The sequence below is a fragment of the Triturus cristatus genome, chromosome 4_1 (assembly GCF_964204655.1).
Source record: "Triturus cristatus chromosome 4_1, aTriCri1.1, whole genome shotgun sequence".
Classification (NCBI taxonomy): Eukaryota; Metazoa; Chordata; class Amphibia; order Caudata; family Salamandridae; genus Triturus; species Triturus cristatus.
This window is the reverse complement of record NC_140585.1, coordinates 1,098,716,855-1,098,735,900: the sequence shown is the minus strand read 5'-3', so window position 1 is coordinate 1,098,735,900 and position 19,046 is coordinate 1,098,716,855. Positions and strand designations below refer to the sequence as shown.

The window sequence follows — 19,046 nt, the reverse complement described above, 5'->3', positions numbered from 1 at the left end:
CCTACCGCACTACGCAGCTCGCGTAGCTATGCGCAGCACGCGTAGTGTGAAGTGCACTTCGCATGGCTACGCGTAGCGCTACTATGCAAACTACGCCCAGGGTTAGTTATCGTCAGTTGTATGTGAACCTTTTTTTAAGCCTTAAAACCAGTCTTTCACTATAATACATTTCAATTGGACAGAAAGGTAGAGCCTTATCACCCAAAAGTCCAACAGCTTTGTAAACTTCCATTTAAATAGTTCCATCAAAAAACATTGCTTAATATGCAATTTTGTTAATTTCATCCAAGCGTTTAAGGTTCTGATTTACATTAGTAATGTTATGCAATGGCTTTGGCACTCCCAGGCTTGACCAAGGAAGAAGAGGGAAGAATAGGGCCCTTGGCTTTGCCTCAAGACTCTTTGACTTCTTCCCAGTTTATACCTAACTGGTAGTGACCCCCTTGGATAATATTGCGTAGTTATTATTCTGCTCATGTAATACGGCCAGATGTTTTGCTTTTTGGGTCACCTGATCTTGGACTATTTACTCTAGGTGAATCTCACTACGTGTCTCAACCACAATAGTCACATGGCAAATGGACTGCACATGTTTACTGCCAGTGTCCACCTTTTAAGATAAGGCCGCTGCAACGTAGCTCGTGGGAGGGCCACTTGTCTGGTTACACTTAAACATGTGTACACACGCATGTTTTCACATGTGTGAGGGCTGCATCTGTGAAACTACTGCAATGCTCAGCTCACTAACTGCATATAATTAGCCTGGTGCACAGGGGACTCTGTAGGATTAGATATTGACCTGGGGTAGGCCTTATGTTAGTGTACACTCATAGGGAAAGTCAGTGTGGTTTAGTGAATTGTCTGCAGTGGCACTTTGTTATATACATAAGGGGAACACTACTGTAGAGTGCAGTTTCGCTTCCCTTTGGCCTGCAAACTCAAGTGACATATCAAAATGAGGTGGAATATGTGTGCCAAAATCAGATCTGTGAGATTCAAGAAGGTATCTGTACACATTATGGAAAATCCAGCATTGAAATATTTTTCTGGCTCAGCTCAGCATTAAACTCCAGACTTTTTGTCACACCAATGGGCCATTCTCAACAGTAGAGGAAATGGCCTAACCACACTAAATAGGAGTAATTATCAGAGCTTCCCTCAGCTCCTAAAGAGGAAAGAGTGGGGATACAAAATCTGCATCTTTTCATTACCTGCCACACTATACCAGGGCTGGGGACAGCCCAGGCCCACTGCAAAAAAAGAGAAAGCCAAGACAATTGGACCAAACACGGGGGGTCCTTTATGAAGTTGGTGGGAAATTCACTGGCAGTGATGTCAGCGAGGGGTGGAGTGATTTGAGACCCCAAGATCAGATGTGACAAGTGACTCCTGGGTGACTGTAGGAAAGTGCCCCTTTTTGACATGGTCACTCACAATTTGTGCCCCAGTACTGATGCTTTTTTACTAAAGGTACACTGGGTCCCTGCTAACCAGGTCCAGGTGGCAGAGGAGGAAGGTGTTTAAACATCCTTCAGCAGGATGGATAGTGTTTTAGCATATCAAGGTCAGTGGCTTCAAAGCCTCTGCCCGCCTTTGATCTGTGAATATGGCTTCCCCCCAGAACTGGGGAATGCTGCCCCCTACCCTGGGCACATTTGGCACCAGAGCAGGTGGGAAATTAGATATGCAAGAGGTGTGTTGCACTTTCAGACAAGGCACACCCCAAATGTAGGCCACCTGAAGTGGACAGCCAAGAAAGGGGTTCACCAACTTGAATTTGGTGAAACTAGGAACTCTTGGTCAAGATTATGCCCACTCTCCACAGGAAGTGGTCATATAGAGGGTGTGGTCACCCCAAGGGTAAGTAGCTGATTGGTTACTACCCTACACATCCCTTAATGCCCCAAAGTTCAGAATTTAGGGGTCTTCTTGACACCAGAAATTCAGATTTGTCTATATGGGAACTGAAGAAGTACAAGCATCACAAGAACAGAGGATTTGCTCCTAAATTGGTGCCAAACCAAGCCTGTCTCCTGGTATCTCGAAAATTGCAAAGGCCTGACTCATCCGAAAGCTGTGCATCCTCCTAAAGCCTTGGAGGACTGTATAGCACTTTTACAACCAAGTAGCATCTTCCTTGTGGTGGAGAAGCCACTCAACTGCAGCTACAGGCAACGACTGCACTTGTCTAATGCATAGTTTTGCTGACCATCGGGTCCACTGAGGGTGCATGTCACCAGGAGGAGGTCACTGTGGTTCTAGGAGGTCATCCCATCTCTCCAGCACGTTTAGAGACACTAAACACTCCAGGAGCCACACAGCAACAGTACCCTGTGTAGTGGTGGACTTGCCACAACTAAGGCTTGTTGAGTGTCCAGTCTAGACACCAACCACTGGCATCAAAAGAAAACCTGCTGATGAGGGACTTCAGGACTGATGAATGCTTCATCGAGAGCCTTGTTTTCTTCTCCTCTCCATGTCAACCTAAGAAGTAAAGCCCTTTAACTCAAGCACCCCGCTGGACAATACACCTCTGCACCTTATCCCCATTGCCCGAGTTAAAGGATATCAACTGCGTCTCTTTGCCCATGAGCCCATCAAGAGCCGAGCCCACCTTTGGGTTCTGCCGGACTTGTCACTAAGTCCCTAATTGCAGCCTCTCTTTTGCAGGTACCTTCCCATTGACTTTTAATGCGTAGAGCTCGAGGCTACAAAGGCGACCAGCACCTTTGCACCCGGATTCATCAGGGCAGGTAAAATCGAACTGTTGGAGGTTTCATGGACCTTGGCCCCTAAGCACCTAAAGTCCTAAAAGGTATCTTAAAGAACCGATTGGAAGTATATGTATGCAGTGTATGTTTCCCCCATAGGACGCCATTGTTGCATTAGAGGTTCAGACCTGAAAAAAGGTGAATTGAGCCTTTTGCTGTTTTCTGTAAAAATTCCTAACTCCGAAAGTACCTACCTGATTCCGATGATCTTGGTATCTAAAATTATATAAAAATGTATGTTATTTTTCTAATTTGGTCTCAGATTTCTTTTTGAGTGTGAGTATAATTTATTGACTGTGTGTGCAACAAATGCTTAACACTCCCCACGATCAGCCTAAACTGCTTGACCACACCACCACAAATAGAGCACTTGCAATTATTAAAGTAAACCACTGTAAACCAATAAGGGTAGTAAGGACCTTTTGCATGGTGTAATCCTACATTGGCACAATTCATAAAAAGCCAGCTTCCTACAGTGACACCATCTTGAACTGTCCCAGCATGCTGTGCAGGAGGGTTGGGACAGGGGTGGAGAGGTGATGTGGCACCCTAGAATTGGCCTGGCTTCTAGAGTCTTCCACCCCTTTTAAAAACTCTTGGGAGAGAAGGAGCTGTTGGTATGTTGTACTCTTTGCTGCAGGATCCTGGGACTGAAACAGCCATGGACAACTGGAAGGAGAAACCCTAATGCCAAAACGACCAGTTGACTACAAGACCAGTGGATCGCTCACTGATTGAAATTGAAATTGAAAAAACAATTGGAAAAGACATGGCACACGGTGCAAGGCTGTGCAGCACTTCAAAAGCAAGCTACCAGAGACGCTAATCTAATATTCATGTTCTAGAGGGAGCAACCCAAAATGTGCTGCACAGCTTTTTATTGACCAACCTTTTTCCACTATTGTCGGTGGCCCCAGGATTGCAGTAGCCCTATCAGAGCCAAAAAGAGAGCAATAGGGAGCTTCAAGTTTGCCAAGAGTACTCACCCTAAGCATGCACGGTCTGAGAAAGACAGACCAAGCTGGGATGTCCTTGCAAGTTTTTAAGCACTCCTCAGGCGGGATCTTCAGCTAAATAGCTGAGAGTGCAGTGCAGTGCCGTCTAGAGGCTGAGTCTATGAATGCAGGCTTTGTTCCCTAAATATTTTAAAGAAGATATATGGAATGTAGTGCCCTCTATGGGCTAGATCTATGGCTGCTTTTTATGTGGGCTGAAATTAGAGCCCTCCACGGGCCGCTTTTATGATTGCCTTTTATATGGTCAGAAGTATATGAATATATCACAAACACATGTGATGTTCATTTTAAAATGTTTTATGAAATGATAATGCTGACAGTGATTACTGATGAAGGTTGATATGCTTCTTTAACATTAATAATTATATTTACCCATGGTTATTATAGATAATTGTATTTACCAAATAATAATGGTGTTTCTGTCAAGTGGAGACACAATGTATAATAATTGTGGCTGCCAACACCATACAAACAGTTCCTCCAAATGAAAAATCATCTCTGAATTGCAGAAGAAATCTCATAACTTTCTTTGGCTTACCAAACGCTGGTAGGCAATTTTAACAATGGATATAGCTTGTTTGAAGACAGTAGCTTGTAAAGTTGGCTAGATTTGGTTCTAAACTATTGTGCCTTGTATACTTCGTTTGCCCAGTGTGAAGACACTGGGCAAACAAAGCATAAAAGGCACAATAGTTTAGAACCAAATCTAGCCAAATTTAAACTGCTGATCAAATATAAGGCTTATGTCCTGAACCACACAGGCAGCGGTTTAATACTAAGAAGGGAAGGTGGGAATCTCATCATTAACTATTTGGAACTTTCACCTGCCCGCCAAGTTATTTCCACTTTTCCGTTTTTCTCGCCATAGTATTTATCACTGAAGCATGGCTGATTCCATGAGAAGCTGCATTTTGTTTTAAAAAAATATATATTTTTTTTCATTTTGCAACATTTTTTCACCAAAATTGTACTCTATCTCCCTACCCTGCAAGCGGTGGAAAATGTGAATGCCTTCTGATAACATTATGTAAGATATACCCAAATCAGCACTGTAAAAGTGCAGCCACACTGAGGTAGGAGTTTGCAGCACCGTAATGAAGAAGTGTAACACTCAGTGTAAGGAACATCACCTGATGTGATTGGGCCTTACCGTGTTATCCTCTTCCTCATCACAGCATCTACTGTTGAGGAGATAACAAGTAGCAAAAAATGCATTTTAGAGCAATCTACACATGGAGCTTTTGGAAGATTTCTTGATGAATTCTTATGCTCCACAATGCAGATCATACTAAACTGCACATGCAAGTGTCACCAATTCGCTCTCGAATTGTTGAGACACTGTCTTCAGAGGGCTGGGCATCCAATGACAGATCATTCTTTTAGGCTTAAAACTTCTGTAACTAGTTTAAACTGATTTTCAGCAAAAGTTGTAATCTACTTGACCTTTTGTGAATTAATGCATGAGCTGGGTCCTTATGTGCCTTGTCTGTGAGAACCCTATGGTTTTTTTATGAAGATTCACATTACATTGCTTTTGAGTGACATTACCAGTAACCCTTTGTAGATATCGCCTACAAAGAGCTTTAGCTGTATGTTTAGTCTCACCCAATTGTTTATTATTGGTTAGCTTTCTCGTCAATTTATTTTACTTACTTCTTCATTCATAGGTTTCTTTCCTCTTCTTGTGTTTGTTGTTCACCTGCAGCATAACTGTTTTAAAGTGTTTGGATTAGAAGAATTCAGTTAATTACTTTTTTCTTTTTCTTTAGCACTGCATGGGGATGCATATGTTTTTTCATCTTCCCCTGCTTTGCTTATTATGCTTTGCATTTCTAACCCCTTTTTTGCCTGTTGCTTCCTCTGACTTCCTCCACTTTTGCATGCCTCTCTGCTATATTTTAATGACTTCTTTCATTTTAGCACTCTGTGGGAGCGTGTGATTCATTGCCATCCCACCTGCCACGTCCGCTAATTCCCCTCACACCTTCTCGTCCATTGCAAACCCAAACCTACCCGGTCCTTGATTTTTTCTTAATTTTCACTTTATAAAAAGTAACTTTTTGTTTCTCCGTGAACACGACAGCTGTACACTGCTGCCAGGTTACCCGCTTCTTTTATATTTTGTGTTCCCACATGCTTTTTGGGCATTTCAGTTACTGGTCAAACATGACCATCAGCTTTCTTCAAATGGCTATGCAACAATGCATGCACAAACACTGGCGTCCATGCTTTTTCTTGTAGAAAAACCTGTTCTTAGATGTCTGCTCATGCGTGCATTTACATAGTCATTCACTGTTGGCCATCTTTGACCGAATTTTCTCAAACAAAAAGCATTCCTGGATGGCTTCTGCTGCATCCATACGAGTCATCATGCACCAGCAGCTATACATTGTAAATGATTTTTGTATTTTGCATTGATTTACAATCGTTGTGAAAACCCGCTTTACCAGCTACAGCAGGGTCAGGTTTTTTTATGGGCCTCTTCTGTCTGCAACTCCGCAGACAAAAGCTCCTAATTCACCACAGAAAGATGGGTTGGTAGGAAAAGGAACGAAGTATGAAAAATTTAAAGGAAGGATTAGTGAAAGGCTGCATGAGTGGGTGAACTGATGGATAGGTGAAAGAATGCATGGCTGGGAGAAACAATGGGTGGAAAAACAGGAAGGCTGATAGGATGCCTGTGTGGGCGAAAGCATGGGTGAAAGAGTGAATGGGTAAAATGATGTGTGGGTGAGCGAAAGGATGGGTTAAATGGTGGATAAATAAAAGGATGCATTGGTGGGTGAAAGTATGGGTGAAAGAGTGGGTGGATGTAGGGAAGTGTAGGTGGGTGAAAGGATGTATGGGTGCGTGAAAGGATGGGTGATAGGGAAGATGCATTAAAGGATTGGTAAGAAGATGTGTGGGTGAAAGAATGGGCGAAAGGGTAGCTGAGTGAAAGGATGCACACATAGGTGAAAGGGTGGGTGGGTGATTGCAAGGATCGGTGAAAGTGTGGATGGGTGAAAGGATGCATGGGAGAAAGGACAGGTAAAAGGATGCATGGGTGGATGAAATGGTGCATGGGTGGGTGAATGAGCAAAATGATGCAAGGGTGAAAGGGTGGATGGGTGGAAGGATGTGTGGGTGCGTGAATGGGTGAAAGGATAGATGGGTAACAGGATGGGTGAAAGGATGGATGAGTGGAAAGATGGGCAAAAGGGTGGATGGGTGAAAGGGTGGATGGATAGAATGGTGAAAGGCTGAATGATAGCTGAACGAGTGAATGAATGACAGGATGTAAAGATAAAATAGTAAATATTAGTTGGTGGATAGAAGGGTGAAAGAAGGCATGGATAGATGCTTTGTTTGAAGAAACAAGGGAGCTCTTATTGGAAGAGTTACGCTCACTGGCTTCACTTTCTTGGCTCCATCAGAGCTTTGGTTCAAAGTGGGTGTAATTTAATTTTCTGACTACTCTACTCCTTTGCAGCCCATGATAGTTGGTCATTTTTCATCATAATGCGTCACAGGCATTGCTATTTTATGCCATTTCCAGAATGGAAATCTGACTAGACTAGAGATACAATGAAATCATTAACAGAGAGCTACACTTTGGTGTCTGTAAAGAGAAATGTATCCCAGATCTTACATAGCCTGTTAATTATATTAAGCTAAGTTTATATGCAAAGCATCTACATGGGAAACATTCACTAAGTCAGTGATTATCGTGACAATCTGGAATTGATCTGGCCAACCTCGACCTACGTTAATCACTTCTGATATAATACAATGTTTTCTTGCTCTGGTTTGTTGCTTTTGGGCTTTGTACTAATTACTACAAATTAGAAGTCATATGAAATTGTGCTCTTGTTTTTCCTGTTACAGAAATTTTAGGTGGCAACCTGGCTGAGAAGACATTATGTGCTGACTCAAAGACTTATGCTGGCGATCTTTATGACACACATTCACTCTATGGATGGTTCCAAGCAAAGCCTACTTACTAGTAAGTTATCTTCAAGTCTGATTATATTTCAGTTCTTCTTCCAATAAAAGAACAGACCATGCTCACCCCAACAGTGATTGAGAATTGGTCCCAGCTCACAAGCCAGCTTGGCAAAAGTCTGAAATTATCTGTTTAGATTTACACTTATTATATGACAATTTGGCCATTCACAGAAAATCCTAAGAATACTTTTGTAAATGTATAATAGTAGAAGGTTTCTAGGAGTAGTCCAACTTGGTCATATTTACTCATGCTGATTCTCCACATTCTACTGTAAAAAGTTTTTTCTTCACTGATAAAATATGTTTTCCTATGGAAAACCTCTTCACCTTTGCCCCAATTAAATAAGGAGGCTAACCTTTCTCTCTGATATCAATTACTACTGCCTTTAACAGGAACAGTTTTACATGCAACTCCATGGTGGGAACCTACCTGCAAAATGTTTATAAATGCACACAAACACGAATTTTTTGATTTTCAGTACATGGCCCATCCTTTAATCCGCTCTTTAATACCCCAACACTCAACACAAGATGCTAGAAAATCTACTATAAGCGCTTTGAGTTTTCTACAACTTCTGTTTCTATGAATCAGGATGTGGTATTTTGAAACACAAATTGCTTTTTATCTTCACCTAAGGGAAATGAAGGTACCCCAAACCATTTTTCAATCAGGCCGTAAATATCTAGGAATGCACTTACAATGGAATTCATTAATGGATGACTGTTACCATACGCTACTTGGGTGCTTGGTTGCGAAATAGACAGTAATTCTCAGAATTTGTGTTGCTTTGATTTGCATTTCCATGTGTCTTAAAAAGTCCATTTTAATATCAGTCAGACTCATCCAAAAATTAAACAAATACTTGCAATATATACTTCTCCAGTATTGGAACTTTCATAGATTCACATGCCTGAATCATTCTCCGTCGTCGAAGTTGGAGTCCCAATGTACAATAGTAAGTAGTACATCATATTACCATAGGCTAAATAGAAGTGAAACAGTCACTTTAATAACTTATCCATATCATTTAAAAAACAGATCTCCAGCCAATCAGGCAACAGCAGCCTCTGGGATACTCCCCACAAAGGTTGAGTCCCTCAGATTTTCTACTGCACGTCGTGGAAAGGGAGTCTCCCTGAGCTCTGCTCAGTTTTTCCTCAACCAGTTTGGAAAATATTTATCATTTACTACTACCATATCAGAGTCATCTAGAAAAGGTATTTTCAGGCCCTGTGGCAGCTGTGGGAAGAAAATACTTAATTCTGAAGACTCCTTACAAGGACTGTATCTACTGCCTCTATCCTGCAGACAAGGCACAAAAAAGACTGCAAGATCTGTTGTACCTTTTCTACTAAGACCCTAAAGGATAGGGAAAGGAGGCTTCTTCTTTGTCTTCGAAAACAAAACTGAAAAGTCTCCTCTTTTTGAAGAAGAAGGCAGTAACACCTCTTCAACGTTTCAGAAAAGATCACAAAAGAGGGAAAGATCTTGTGACCAGGGGACATCTGAGGAGTCTAGAAAGGCCTTAAAAAACTCACCTTGAATCTGTGAGAGACAGTTTCAAAAAGGAGAAAACAGAGAAAATCGTCTTGGAAACTGTAAGGTCTGAGCCCACTACTTCATCTGATAAGTCTGGAGTGCATCCAGAGATGTCCTCCTCAGTGCCGTTGATGTTAAAACCTAAAAATCGCTGAAAAAAAGCTCGACGACGATGATGACCTCACAGTCAAGAAGTAACAACAGACAACAACAGTCATGTTGATATGGGTGTCAACGACAGCTACAATAATGTTGCTATCCATTTCATTTTCAGCGACTAGCCCGTTTACAAAGGTATCTTCAAGGAAGGCTCCATCGACAGCACATAAACAACAGTCGACTACAATACCGTCGACTGCGGTCCATCCCCGAAGATAACTTTGTCAACGTTAAAGGTCACTAAAAAGCACTCACAACTGCAAATTACATCTAAGGACTTGACGATGTCTTTGCCAACAACACCGTTGACAAGTGTAAAAAGTGCAAAAACATCCTTCCTACCTGAACATACTTCCCCAAGCAAAGTATCTCCTCTGCCTCCAAGTCACCTCCTTGATGTTGAAGAGCCAGTTGATGATGGTATGTTCGGTGCAGCCCTCAGCCCATATGAGCTCCATGTCAAATTTCAGGATGAGGATGATGACCAGTACTGTGACGAATATTATGATCTTCAGCACTCGAGATACAATGAAAGGACCAAGCATGCCGAGCATTTCCACCATTATGGCCAATCTCCTTCACAAGAATGTATGTTGCAGGTTCCTTTGACACTGTTTCAAGACCTCCAAGGGATGTAGCAGGACTACTAAAAAAGGTTTTAAGGAAACCCACCAAACAACCCTCACCAAAAAAGCCTAGTGCTTCACCACCACCTCTGAGAACAGTGAGGCCTATTCTGCCACCCTTGACACCTAGGATGACTCCTGCATCCGACATTGTGGCAACTCCTAGGGATGATCCCTCATCATCAGACAATGACAGACAGGAAGGGGAAATAGCAGATAATCTTTTCATACCAAATGAATGGAATAAATGTTTAATCCCTACTCCATCGCCACCTGCTCTGCAACTGGTGGTTTCCCCTCCAGATGACACTGGGAATTTCCATAACCTGATGGAGAGAGAAGCAAATACATTTCAACTGCCAATGACAGTTAAAAAGTCTGACAGTTTTCTATACAGTTTGAAAGAGCCTGCCAAAAGATCTTTGTGAACAATCCTGATAGAGAATTACATCTGGAAAGAAGGGGCAAAGATCATGAACAATGACTTTACCATTGTGGCCGTCTTACCACGGATTGACAAAAAGTACAAGGTGCCAGAAGATTTGCATGCTTGTCTAGTAGGGCACCCTAAGTCGGACTCAGTAATCTCCCAGGTGGCTCAGCGGCGGTCTAAAAATCTATCCACCGCTATCTCCACGTCACCAGATAGGAAGGTCAGACATCTAGACAACATTGGGTAAAGATTCTCCTCAATGTCAGCAATCATGGTGCATGCTGCCAATTCCTTGGCCATATTGGGTCGGTATGACCGGCAAATGTTTTTGAACATTAGTGCTTTCATAGACCTCATGCCTAAGGACAAAAGAGCAGAAGTAAAGAGAATCTTACAAGAGGGAGAAATAACATCTTCAGAGATCACTGATTGTGCTATGGCTATAGCCTCCACTGGGTTTCACCAGCTGGCAGGGGATGTAGTTTTAGGATGGCAGAGGTGGTTGAAGGCAACGTCTTTCCGTCCTGAAGAACAGAGTAAAATTCTGGACACTTTTGATACGGAAGCCCTCTTTGGAAAACTCAAAGATGACGCCTTGCAGGCCATTTAAGCAAATACTGACATTGCAAAATCCTTGGTCACCCTGCAGTTTCATAAATTGCCCTTTTGAGGAGCACGTGGGGGGTTCTACATCCTACAAAGGAGATTACCAATGTTTTCAACAGTATCAAACATACCAGCAACCGCATAGGCCGTCCTATCAGCAGCAATCCTATTGAACACCACTGACAGCAGCCCATAACAAGCAGGCTCCTAGGCGAAAGCAGATTTCCCCAGGGAGGAGACACTAACAGAAAAGTGTGACCTCCCTCAAGAGCTGGTTACTCGCAATACTACCCAAGCTGTGGGTGCAAAAATGTCCAACTTTTCCACCTATGGCAGAAAATAACATCAGACAGATGGGTATTAGACCTCATCACCTACGTTCATACTCTGGAATTAATAAAAAGACTGCTTACCCCTCCACTGAAGGAGCACCCACCTCATCTTCACTTTCTTCAGAATGAAGCCCTCACCATGTTAAGCAAAGGAGCAATGGAAAAAGTCCCTCATTCACAAAAGGGACTGGGTTTCTACTCCTGTTTTTTACTTGTAAAAAAGAAAGTAGGGGAATGGCAACCCATTCTAGATCTCTGAAAATGTAGCAAATATCTATGGAAACAATCCTTTCACATGGTAACTCTTCCAGACATCCTACATCTCCTCAATCACAGAGATTACATGACAACCCTGGGCCTGCAGGATGCATATTTTCATATCTCAAAACATCCCAAGCATCACAAATGTCTAGCTTTCACTGTAGCCAGCACCCACTATCAGTTCAGAGTCCTCCTATTCACCCTCAAATCAGGTCCCGGCACCTTCACAAAATACCTAGCTCATGTGGGAGTGTCCTTAAGAAAAGAAGGTTACCATGGCCTTTCCATACCTCGACTTCTGGCTGATAAAAGCACTAATGGCCCATCAAGCATCAAGAGTCACAGGAGCTTGCTTCACATTGTTCAACCACCTAGGGCTCACTTTCAACCACCAGAAATCATCGACCTTTCCATCAAATTGAGTAATATTCTTGGGAGCAGCTTTGGATACTATCGAAGACAAAGTATTTTTATCTCAGGACAGACAGCAAAGACTAAAAGAAATGGCCCTCAAACTGAGAAAAAGGTCAGTGTCAGTGCTTCTGTTCAAATCTCTCCTAGGGATTATGTCCTCAGCGATATCTATGGTGCCTTTCTCCCACTTGAAAATGAGACCTCTACAGGAGGAGCTGGACAAGCAATGGCTCTAAAGAGAAGGGTCATTCAACAATCTAATAAGGATCACTTCAGGCATGATAGAAGATCTTACCTCTATCCACAGACCCATCGTTCCTGTATCTAATAGCAGATTACGTGATAACCATGGATGCCTTCCTAGAGTGCTGGGGTGGATATCTTCATGATCTGCAGGTCCATGGAAGATGGTCTCTAGATCAAAAGACCATGCACATCAATCAGCTGAAATCAAAGCAATCTATGTAAGCCTGAGAGCTTTCTTGCCAAGGATAACAAATTAGTCCGTATTAGTTTACTCAGACAATACCACCAACATGCACTATGTGAAGCAGCAAGGGGGAACAAGATTGCTAGCCCTTTCGGGGCATCTCAAGAGATCTGGGACCTGGATCATGACTAGGGATCCCGGTTTTATGGTGTTTAGTTTTACTATTTTTATTGCAGGAAATTGTGCTGGGGATTGCAGTTCTTTAATTTGGGCGTACCTTGCTTCTGCGTCCCTCAGTCAGGTTGCTGCTGATTGGTCTGTTTCCTCCAATCAGCAGCACCTCCGGGAGGAGCCAGTTGTGCCATCGGCCCTTAATGCCTGCTGGGGCGCAGACTCGCCACTGGTGTGCCAAAGGCACCTAAGGCAAGACCGTCTGCACCTGTCCACTTCTGGACGATGCCAGATGCCAGACATGCTGCCGGTTGGGCTGGCGCTAAGCAGGTGTACTCCCGGGACGATTTGCCCTCTATCAGCAAGGGGGTAAGTCTATGCGTCCATCAATTGGATGTCCCTCTTAAGGGCCCCTTTGGCTGTAGATGTTGTGGGTACAATTCCTGGGCCGCTGCATCCCTCCCACACCCCTACTCACATGTTGTCAAACTTCTCAGGTTAAACTGCCTTTCTCTAGTAAAGCACTATGCTGAAATCTACGACTTAGTCTATGATGAGTCATCTGGCATCCTCTTGCCTACAGATACATGGCTTAGGCCAACACAAAGGCAGAGCCTGGTTTGGCTCTGCCACAAGGCTTCAACATTGTGACTCTTAATAGAAAGGCTCGGGTGGTGGCTTTGCTGTCATTTTCAAAGCTGGTTACACCTGCACTCTTATTAAAGAGGCCTTGGTGGGCTTTGAGTGCGCTCGCTTAAAGATTGTCTTGAATGCCAACTTCACATTGTCTGTGCTCCTGATCTATTGCCACCCTGGCCCCTCTAAAGAGTTTAGGGATGCACTGATTGCTGTAGCAGGTACATAGGCCATTAGATCAGCCGATTTTAGCATCATTGGTGATCTGAATCTACATCTAAACACCATTCAAGACTGCGAGATAGGCAACTTCCTAATGGATCTCGCCGCCCTCGAGCTTACACAGCAAGTTCTAGGCTGCACCCACTATGCTGGACACTTAGTAGATCCGTTTTTCTCTAATTAGCTACCCTCACGATGTATACACCAACCCCAATGAGCTGGTCTGATCATTACCTGATATCCATGGCTCTTCTGGGAGTAGGGCTCCTTCAGGGCGTAACTTGGAAATCGGTCTTAAAATTCCCGTGCACAAACTTGAGTCCAAACAGTTCCACGCCCTTCTCCTGATGCATACACCTAACCTGCTAGACGACCTAGATGTGGCTGAAAGTATTCTCTCTCACTCACTTGTTACTCTTGTTCCCGCTAGGGTGTCACAGAGCCGGAACAAACATCCTAGCCTGTGGTATAATAGCAATCTGACCACAGCCTGGAAAGTCAGCAAAAATATGGAACGCACATGGAGAAGGACTATGATCCAGTCCTGAAAAGGCAATATTGGGTAGCTTTTAAAAACTATCACAGGGCCATCCAGAAGGAAAGAGCTGCCTACTTTGCAGATGTAATCAGAAACAGCAGCAACCCAGCCAAATATATCTTCTTCATACTTAATGATCTCAAATCATTGGGGCAATTTAAAGCCAAATCAGCAATGTGAAGTCCTTGCCACCTTCTTTGTCAAGAAGATTGAGAACATCTACAGGAATTTTTCTCACTCTGAGATCAGGACAGGCCTGCACGTGGGCCCCACGTTGCCCCCACACTCTCTGTCTTTCCTGCTCTTTCAGAAGAGGAAATGCACACGATCTGCACAAAAATTAAATCAGGTTCCCCTGCAGACCCCCTTAAACCAGATCAATTCCCTAAATCCCTGCCTCTGCTTCTTTACCCCTTTTGCAAGCTGATTAATATATCTCTGTCCACGGCGGTAGTCCCCAGGGCCTGGAAACTGGCCACAGATGTCCCTCTACTAAAAAAACCCACACTAGATGCCTCTAAACCAGAGAACTTTTGCCCTATCTCTATTTTGCCATGGGTATCCAAGATTTCTGGAGTCTATATCAATTCCATCCTCGCAAGTTTCATTGAAAATAATCATTTGCTTGACCTTTCCCAGAATAGGTCCCACCCTTGTCACAGCACAGAGACTGCCCTCCTGGCTGTCACTGAACATCTAAGGGGTGCATTGGATGTAGGGCGCAAGTCAGCTCTGATAGTATTAGATCTGAGCGCAGCGTTTGCTGCAGTGTCCCACCAGATCTTGCTGCAGCGCCTGGAGGAGGCAAGCATGGGAGGTCCTGGCCTGGGCTGGTTTGCCTCTTTTCTATCCAAGAGAACCTTTCAACTGTCGGTGCCTCCTTTCAGCTCCCAGGTACATACTATCCACCAACGGGTCCCACAGGGTTCGGCTCTTAGCCCAACCCGATTCAACATTTACATCCAACCCTTAGCTGCAGTAGCCAGGAGCAGAGGATTAACTGTGGTATGTTATGCAGATGACATTCAGTTAGTGGTGGCACTATCAGATGACTCCATGCTGGACGCGCTCAAATTCAGGCACAATTTAACACCTATAGCAGATTGGATGACCACCAACTGCCTCCAACTGAATGCGAGCAAATCTGAGATCTTGTTGATGGGGAGAGACACTGAACTGTGGAGTGAGCGTTGGTGGCCATCTACTCTAGGCTGCCCGCCCGCCCGTCCTTAAACAGGCAGTCAAAAATCTGGGAGTATGGGTCAACTCCACACTTACCTTTCAGGCCCAAACCAAAACGGCAGCTGGGATCTGTTTTGGACTTTTACGTGGGCACAAGCCATTGTTAGTTTTTTTTTACCGTACCATCCGTCAAGTCATCGTCCAGGCCACTATTTTATCTAGGCTGGACTATGCTAGCTCACTCTACCTGGAGGCGAATAAAGCTGAGATTTTCCACTTACATATGCTGCCTGGACACTACTCTGTCTGTTGAGAACCTGTCCTACAACTAATGCCATCCGCAGACTGCATTGGCTACCGGTGGCAAAACGTATTGAGTTCTCCGGTGCCTGTCTTACGTTGTTTTTAACAGTTTGCAGTTTCTGCGCCGGGACACCCCTTTGCTGGGGCAGCTGTTGCACTTTATAAATCATATAACATAACATAACTCATACTTTGGTGCCTGTCACGTTTTAGCAAATTTAGCAGCCAAATATAGTAAAATACTACACCCATAGGTAAATATTAGCAATTTACTACAAATATATTTTAAAATATGCCTTTATTTAAAGATATCTTAATCTGTTTTTAACTCCTCATGCTATGTATCTGCTCATCTGTTGTCTTGGAATTCACAAAAGACAGCATGGAAAGTAACTCACTAAAAGCATATTTTTCAGTTTTTTACCGCTTTAAAAAATAAATACAGACAGGAAACACATTGTTTTCTGTTTTATCTGTAAAAATCAGTAAAATCGAAAAACTGGGAGCCTTAATCATGACACATGGGTTAACACTTCCTGCGGAATATGTTCCCTGTATAAGCAACATCTTAGCATACACCCTCAGCAGTATAGGGAACAGCTGCCACAAATGGGACCTCGATCTGACGGCTCTGGAACAAGATCTTCTCTCTTTGGGGCAAGACAGTCCTAGATCTCTTGACAACAGCAGAGAACTGGAAATGCTGGTTTTAGCAAGTTGGCATCCACAGCCAGGGTCATTGGGGAATACGTTTTCGATCAGATGGTCAGGGATCTATACATACCCTTTTCCCCCGACACATCTTATACCAAAGTCTGTCAGCCAGATGAAGACAGAACATTGTTGTATGATCCTGATAGCTTCCAAATGGCCCAACAGCTCTGGTTCATGGAGCTACTCCTTATGTCAGAAACCAACCACAAATACCTGAAACCATCCAAGACTCTGTTAACGATGAACCAAGGCCGGGTCTTTCATCGAGACCCGACTTCTCTCCACTTATCCCATAGATCCTGAATTCCATGATTTCGCAGATCTAAATATACCTCAAGATTGCAGAAACTTCTTGCAAAGGCCAGAGTGGACACCACTACAAAAACAGAGAGTGAAATGGAAATATTTCTGTCTATGGTGCCAGAAGTGGAGTGTGCATCCTCTTCAAGCATCACAAGAACCAATGCTACCTTATTTCTTATTACTAGCAAAATCAGATTTAGCCTATGCATCAATTAAAGTACAACTAGCTGCAATTTCAAGATATAGATGCTCTTTGTCTTCTCCGTCTTTGTTGTTGAATAGGATCATTAAGCAATTCATCAAAAGGATATTCAGAATTTTTCCTCCAATAATGGCTCCTCCTCCTGCGTTGAAGCTGAATGCAGTGCTAACGCAGTAAATGAAAAGCGTTTGAGCCAATACACAAGGCAGACCTCAAGTTCCTGTCATGGATAGTTGCATTACTGCTAGCGTTAACATTAGCCAGAAGAGTGAGCAAAATACAGGCATTTACAGTTAAGGTGCCTTTACTACATTTTACAGACAACTCTATTATTCTCAGAACCATCCAAAATGTATCCCCTAGTTCCCTTCAGACTTTCATCTTAATGAGCCTGTAATACTGAGAACTTTCTTTCCAAATCCACAGTCAGCAGCGGAAAGATCCCTGCATACATTAGACGTCAAAAGATGTCTGAAGTTCTACTTACATCACACCAAAACTATCAGGAGCGCTGACCAACTGTTGATAACATATGGAAATACTCGTAAAGGTGCCCCAGTCACAAAGGCAACCATCTCCCAATGGCTGTTATCCACCATCCAGTTCTGTCATTCAAAGGCTGGCACACCATTGACAACCAAAGTAAAGGTGCATTCCACTAGAGCTGACTCTTCCTTGACTGCATTATTTGCTGGAGTGCCTCTCAAGAAGATATGGTGTGCTGCGACTTGGAAGAATGCACATACTTTCACGCAGCACTATTGTCTGGAATCAGCACAGCGCAGTGATGCAGTTGTTGGACAGGCGGTACTATGCCATTTGTTTCAATAAGGTGAGCCTTTTTTTAATTACACATTTGATTATAGTATATTTATTGGCGTATATATATAGGTTTTTCCACATGTGTGTCTATATCCGCCATCCACTATTTGTGCTATTAGCAATGGCATAAGGATTGTACAAATACTGTAACTGCTTGCTATTCTTATTCAAGCATCTTTAAAGATCCAATAGTGGAGAAAAATTAAGTTACTTACCTGTAACTGTAGTTCTCCAGTATTGGTGTATTTCATAAATTCACATGCGACTCACCCTCCTCTCCTTAGAGGCTCCCATTGTTGTTATGAGATTTATTTTCCACAATTGCTTGACAATCTGAGGAAATTAGCCTCTGTGGGGGGTATTCCAGAGAGTGCTGTCTCCTGATTGGCTGGAGTTTGGTTCTTCTTAAATTATATGAATAAGTTATTAAAGTGAGAGTTTCAATTCCATTATACCCTATGGAAATATTAATTACTGCTTACTATGGTACTGTGGGACTCTCTATGAAAGATACCAATACCGGAGAACTACAGTTACAGGTAAGTACATCCAACAAGGGCAGAGACTGTCAGTTGATTCCTTTGTGTTCTACTGTAGCTTCCCAGAGTGCTCTAAAGAACAACTAGAGCGCTAACAGTCTTACTTATGACAAAAGTATGGCACACCTGAAGCCATCTTGATTGGAATAAAGTGGTAACACTTAAAACATTTAATTTGCAAAGGGACACAATGAGGGGGTTCATTGTGCCATAGAAATTATGATTAGTGCTATGGAAAGAAAAATTAGGGCACATTTTGACTTCTCAAAGCCTCTTCTATTTCATAAAAAAATTCTGACATGCAGACTGAAACATGCACTTTGAGTACCAGCAGCAGACTTCCCTGGTGAGCAGTAGCTTTACTACAGTGATCTAATGAGCAACTAGAGTGCTAACATTCCGAATTTATGGCAAATGTGTGACACATCTGAATGCCTTCTTGATGGAACCAAAATAAAAAACTGAAAGTATTTCCTACTGAGGAGACTGCAGTAAATGAGGAAATTAGGAAACTTCATAACAAATAAATCTCCCAAGATGGCCACCAGAGACAAAAGAGCCCAAATGTAGCCCAAATATCACCCAGATGTAGCCCAAGTATAGCCAATGACAGAATGTCCCAGAGTGTTCTTAAGAACAACTAGAGCGCTTACTGTCTTGCTTATGACAAAAGTATGGCACACCTGAAGCCTCCTTGATTGGAATAAACTGGTAACACTTAAAATATTTAATTTAAAAAGGAACACAATGAGGGGGTTCATTTTGCCATAGAAATTATGATTAGTGCTATAGAAAGAAAAATAGGGCACATTTTGAGTGACTTCTCAAATCCTCTTCTA

At 42.9% G+C, this 19,046-nt stretch overlaps 1 protein-coding gene across 1 annotated transcript in view; it reads left to right on the top strand.

The window, feature by feature from the left end:
* The window catches only part of LOC146856076 (lysosomal alpha-glucosidase-like), an 829,176-nt gene that overhangs the window by 541,821 nt on the left and 268,309 nt on the right, over window positions 1-19,046 (top strand). Inside the window, exon 13 of the mRNA XM_085654093.1 lies at window positions 7,655-7,772. Coding sequence (XP_085510219.1) covers window positions 7,655-7,772 — 118 coding nt within the window. The remainder of the gene's footprint in view (window positions 1-7,654; window positions 7,773-19,046) is intronic.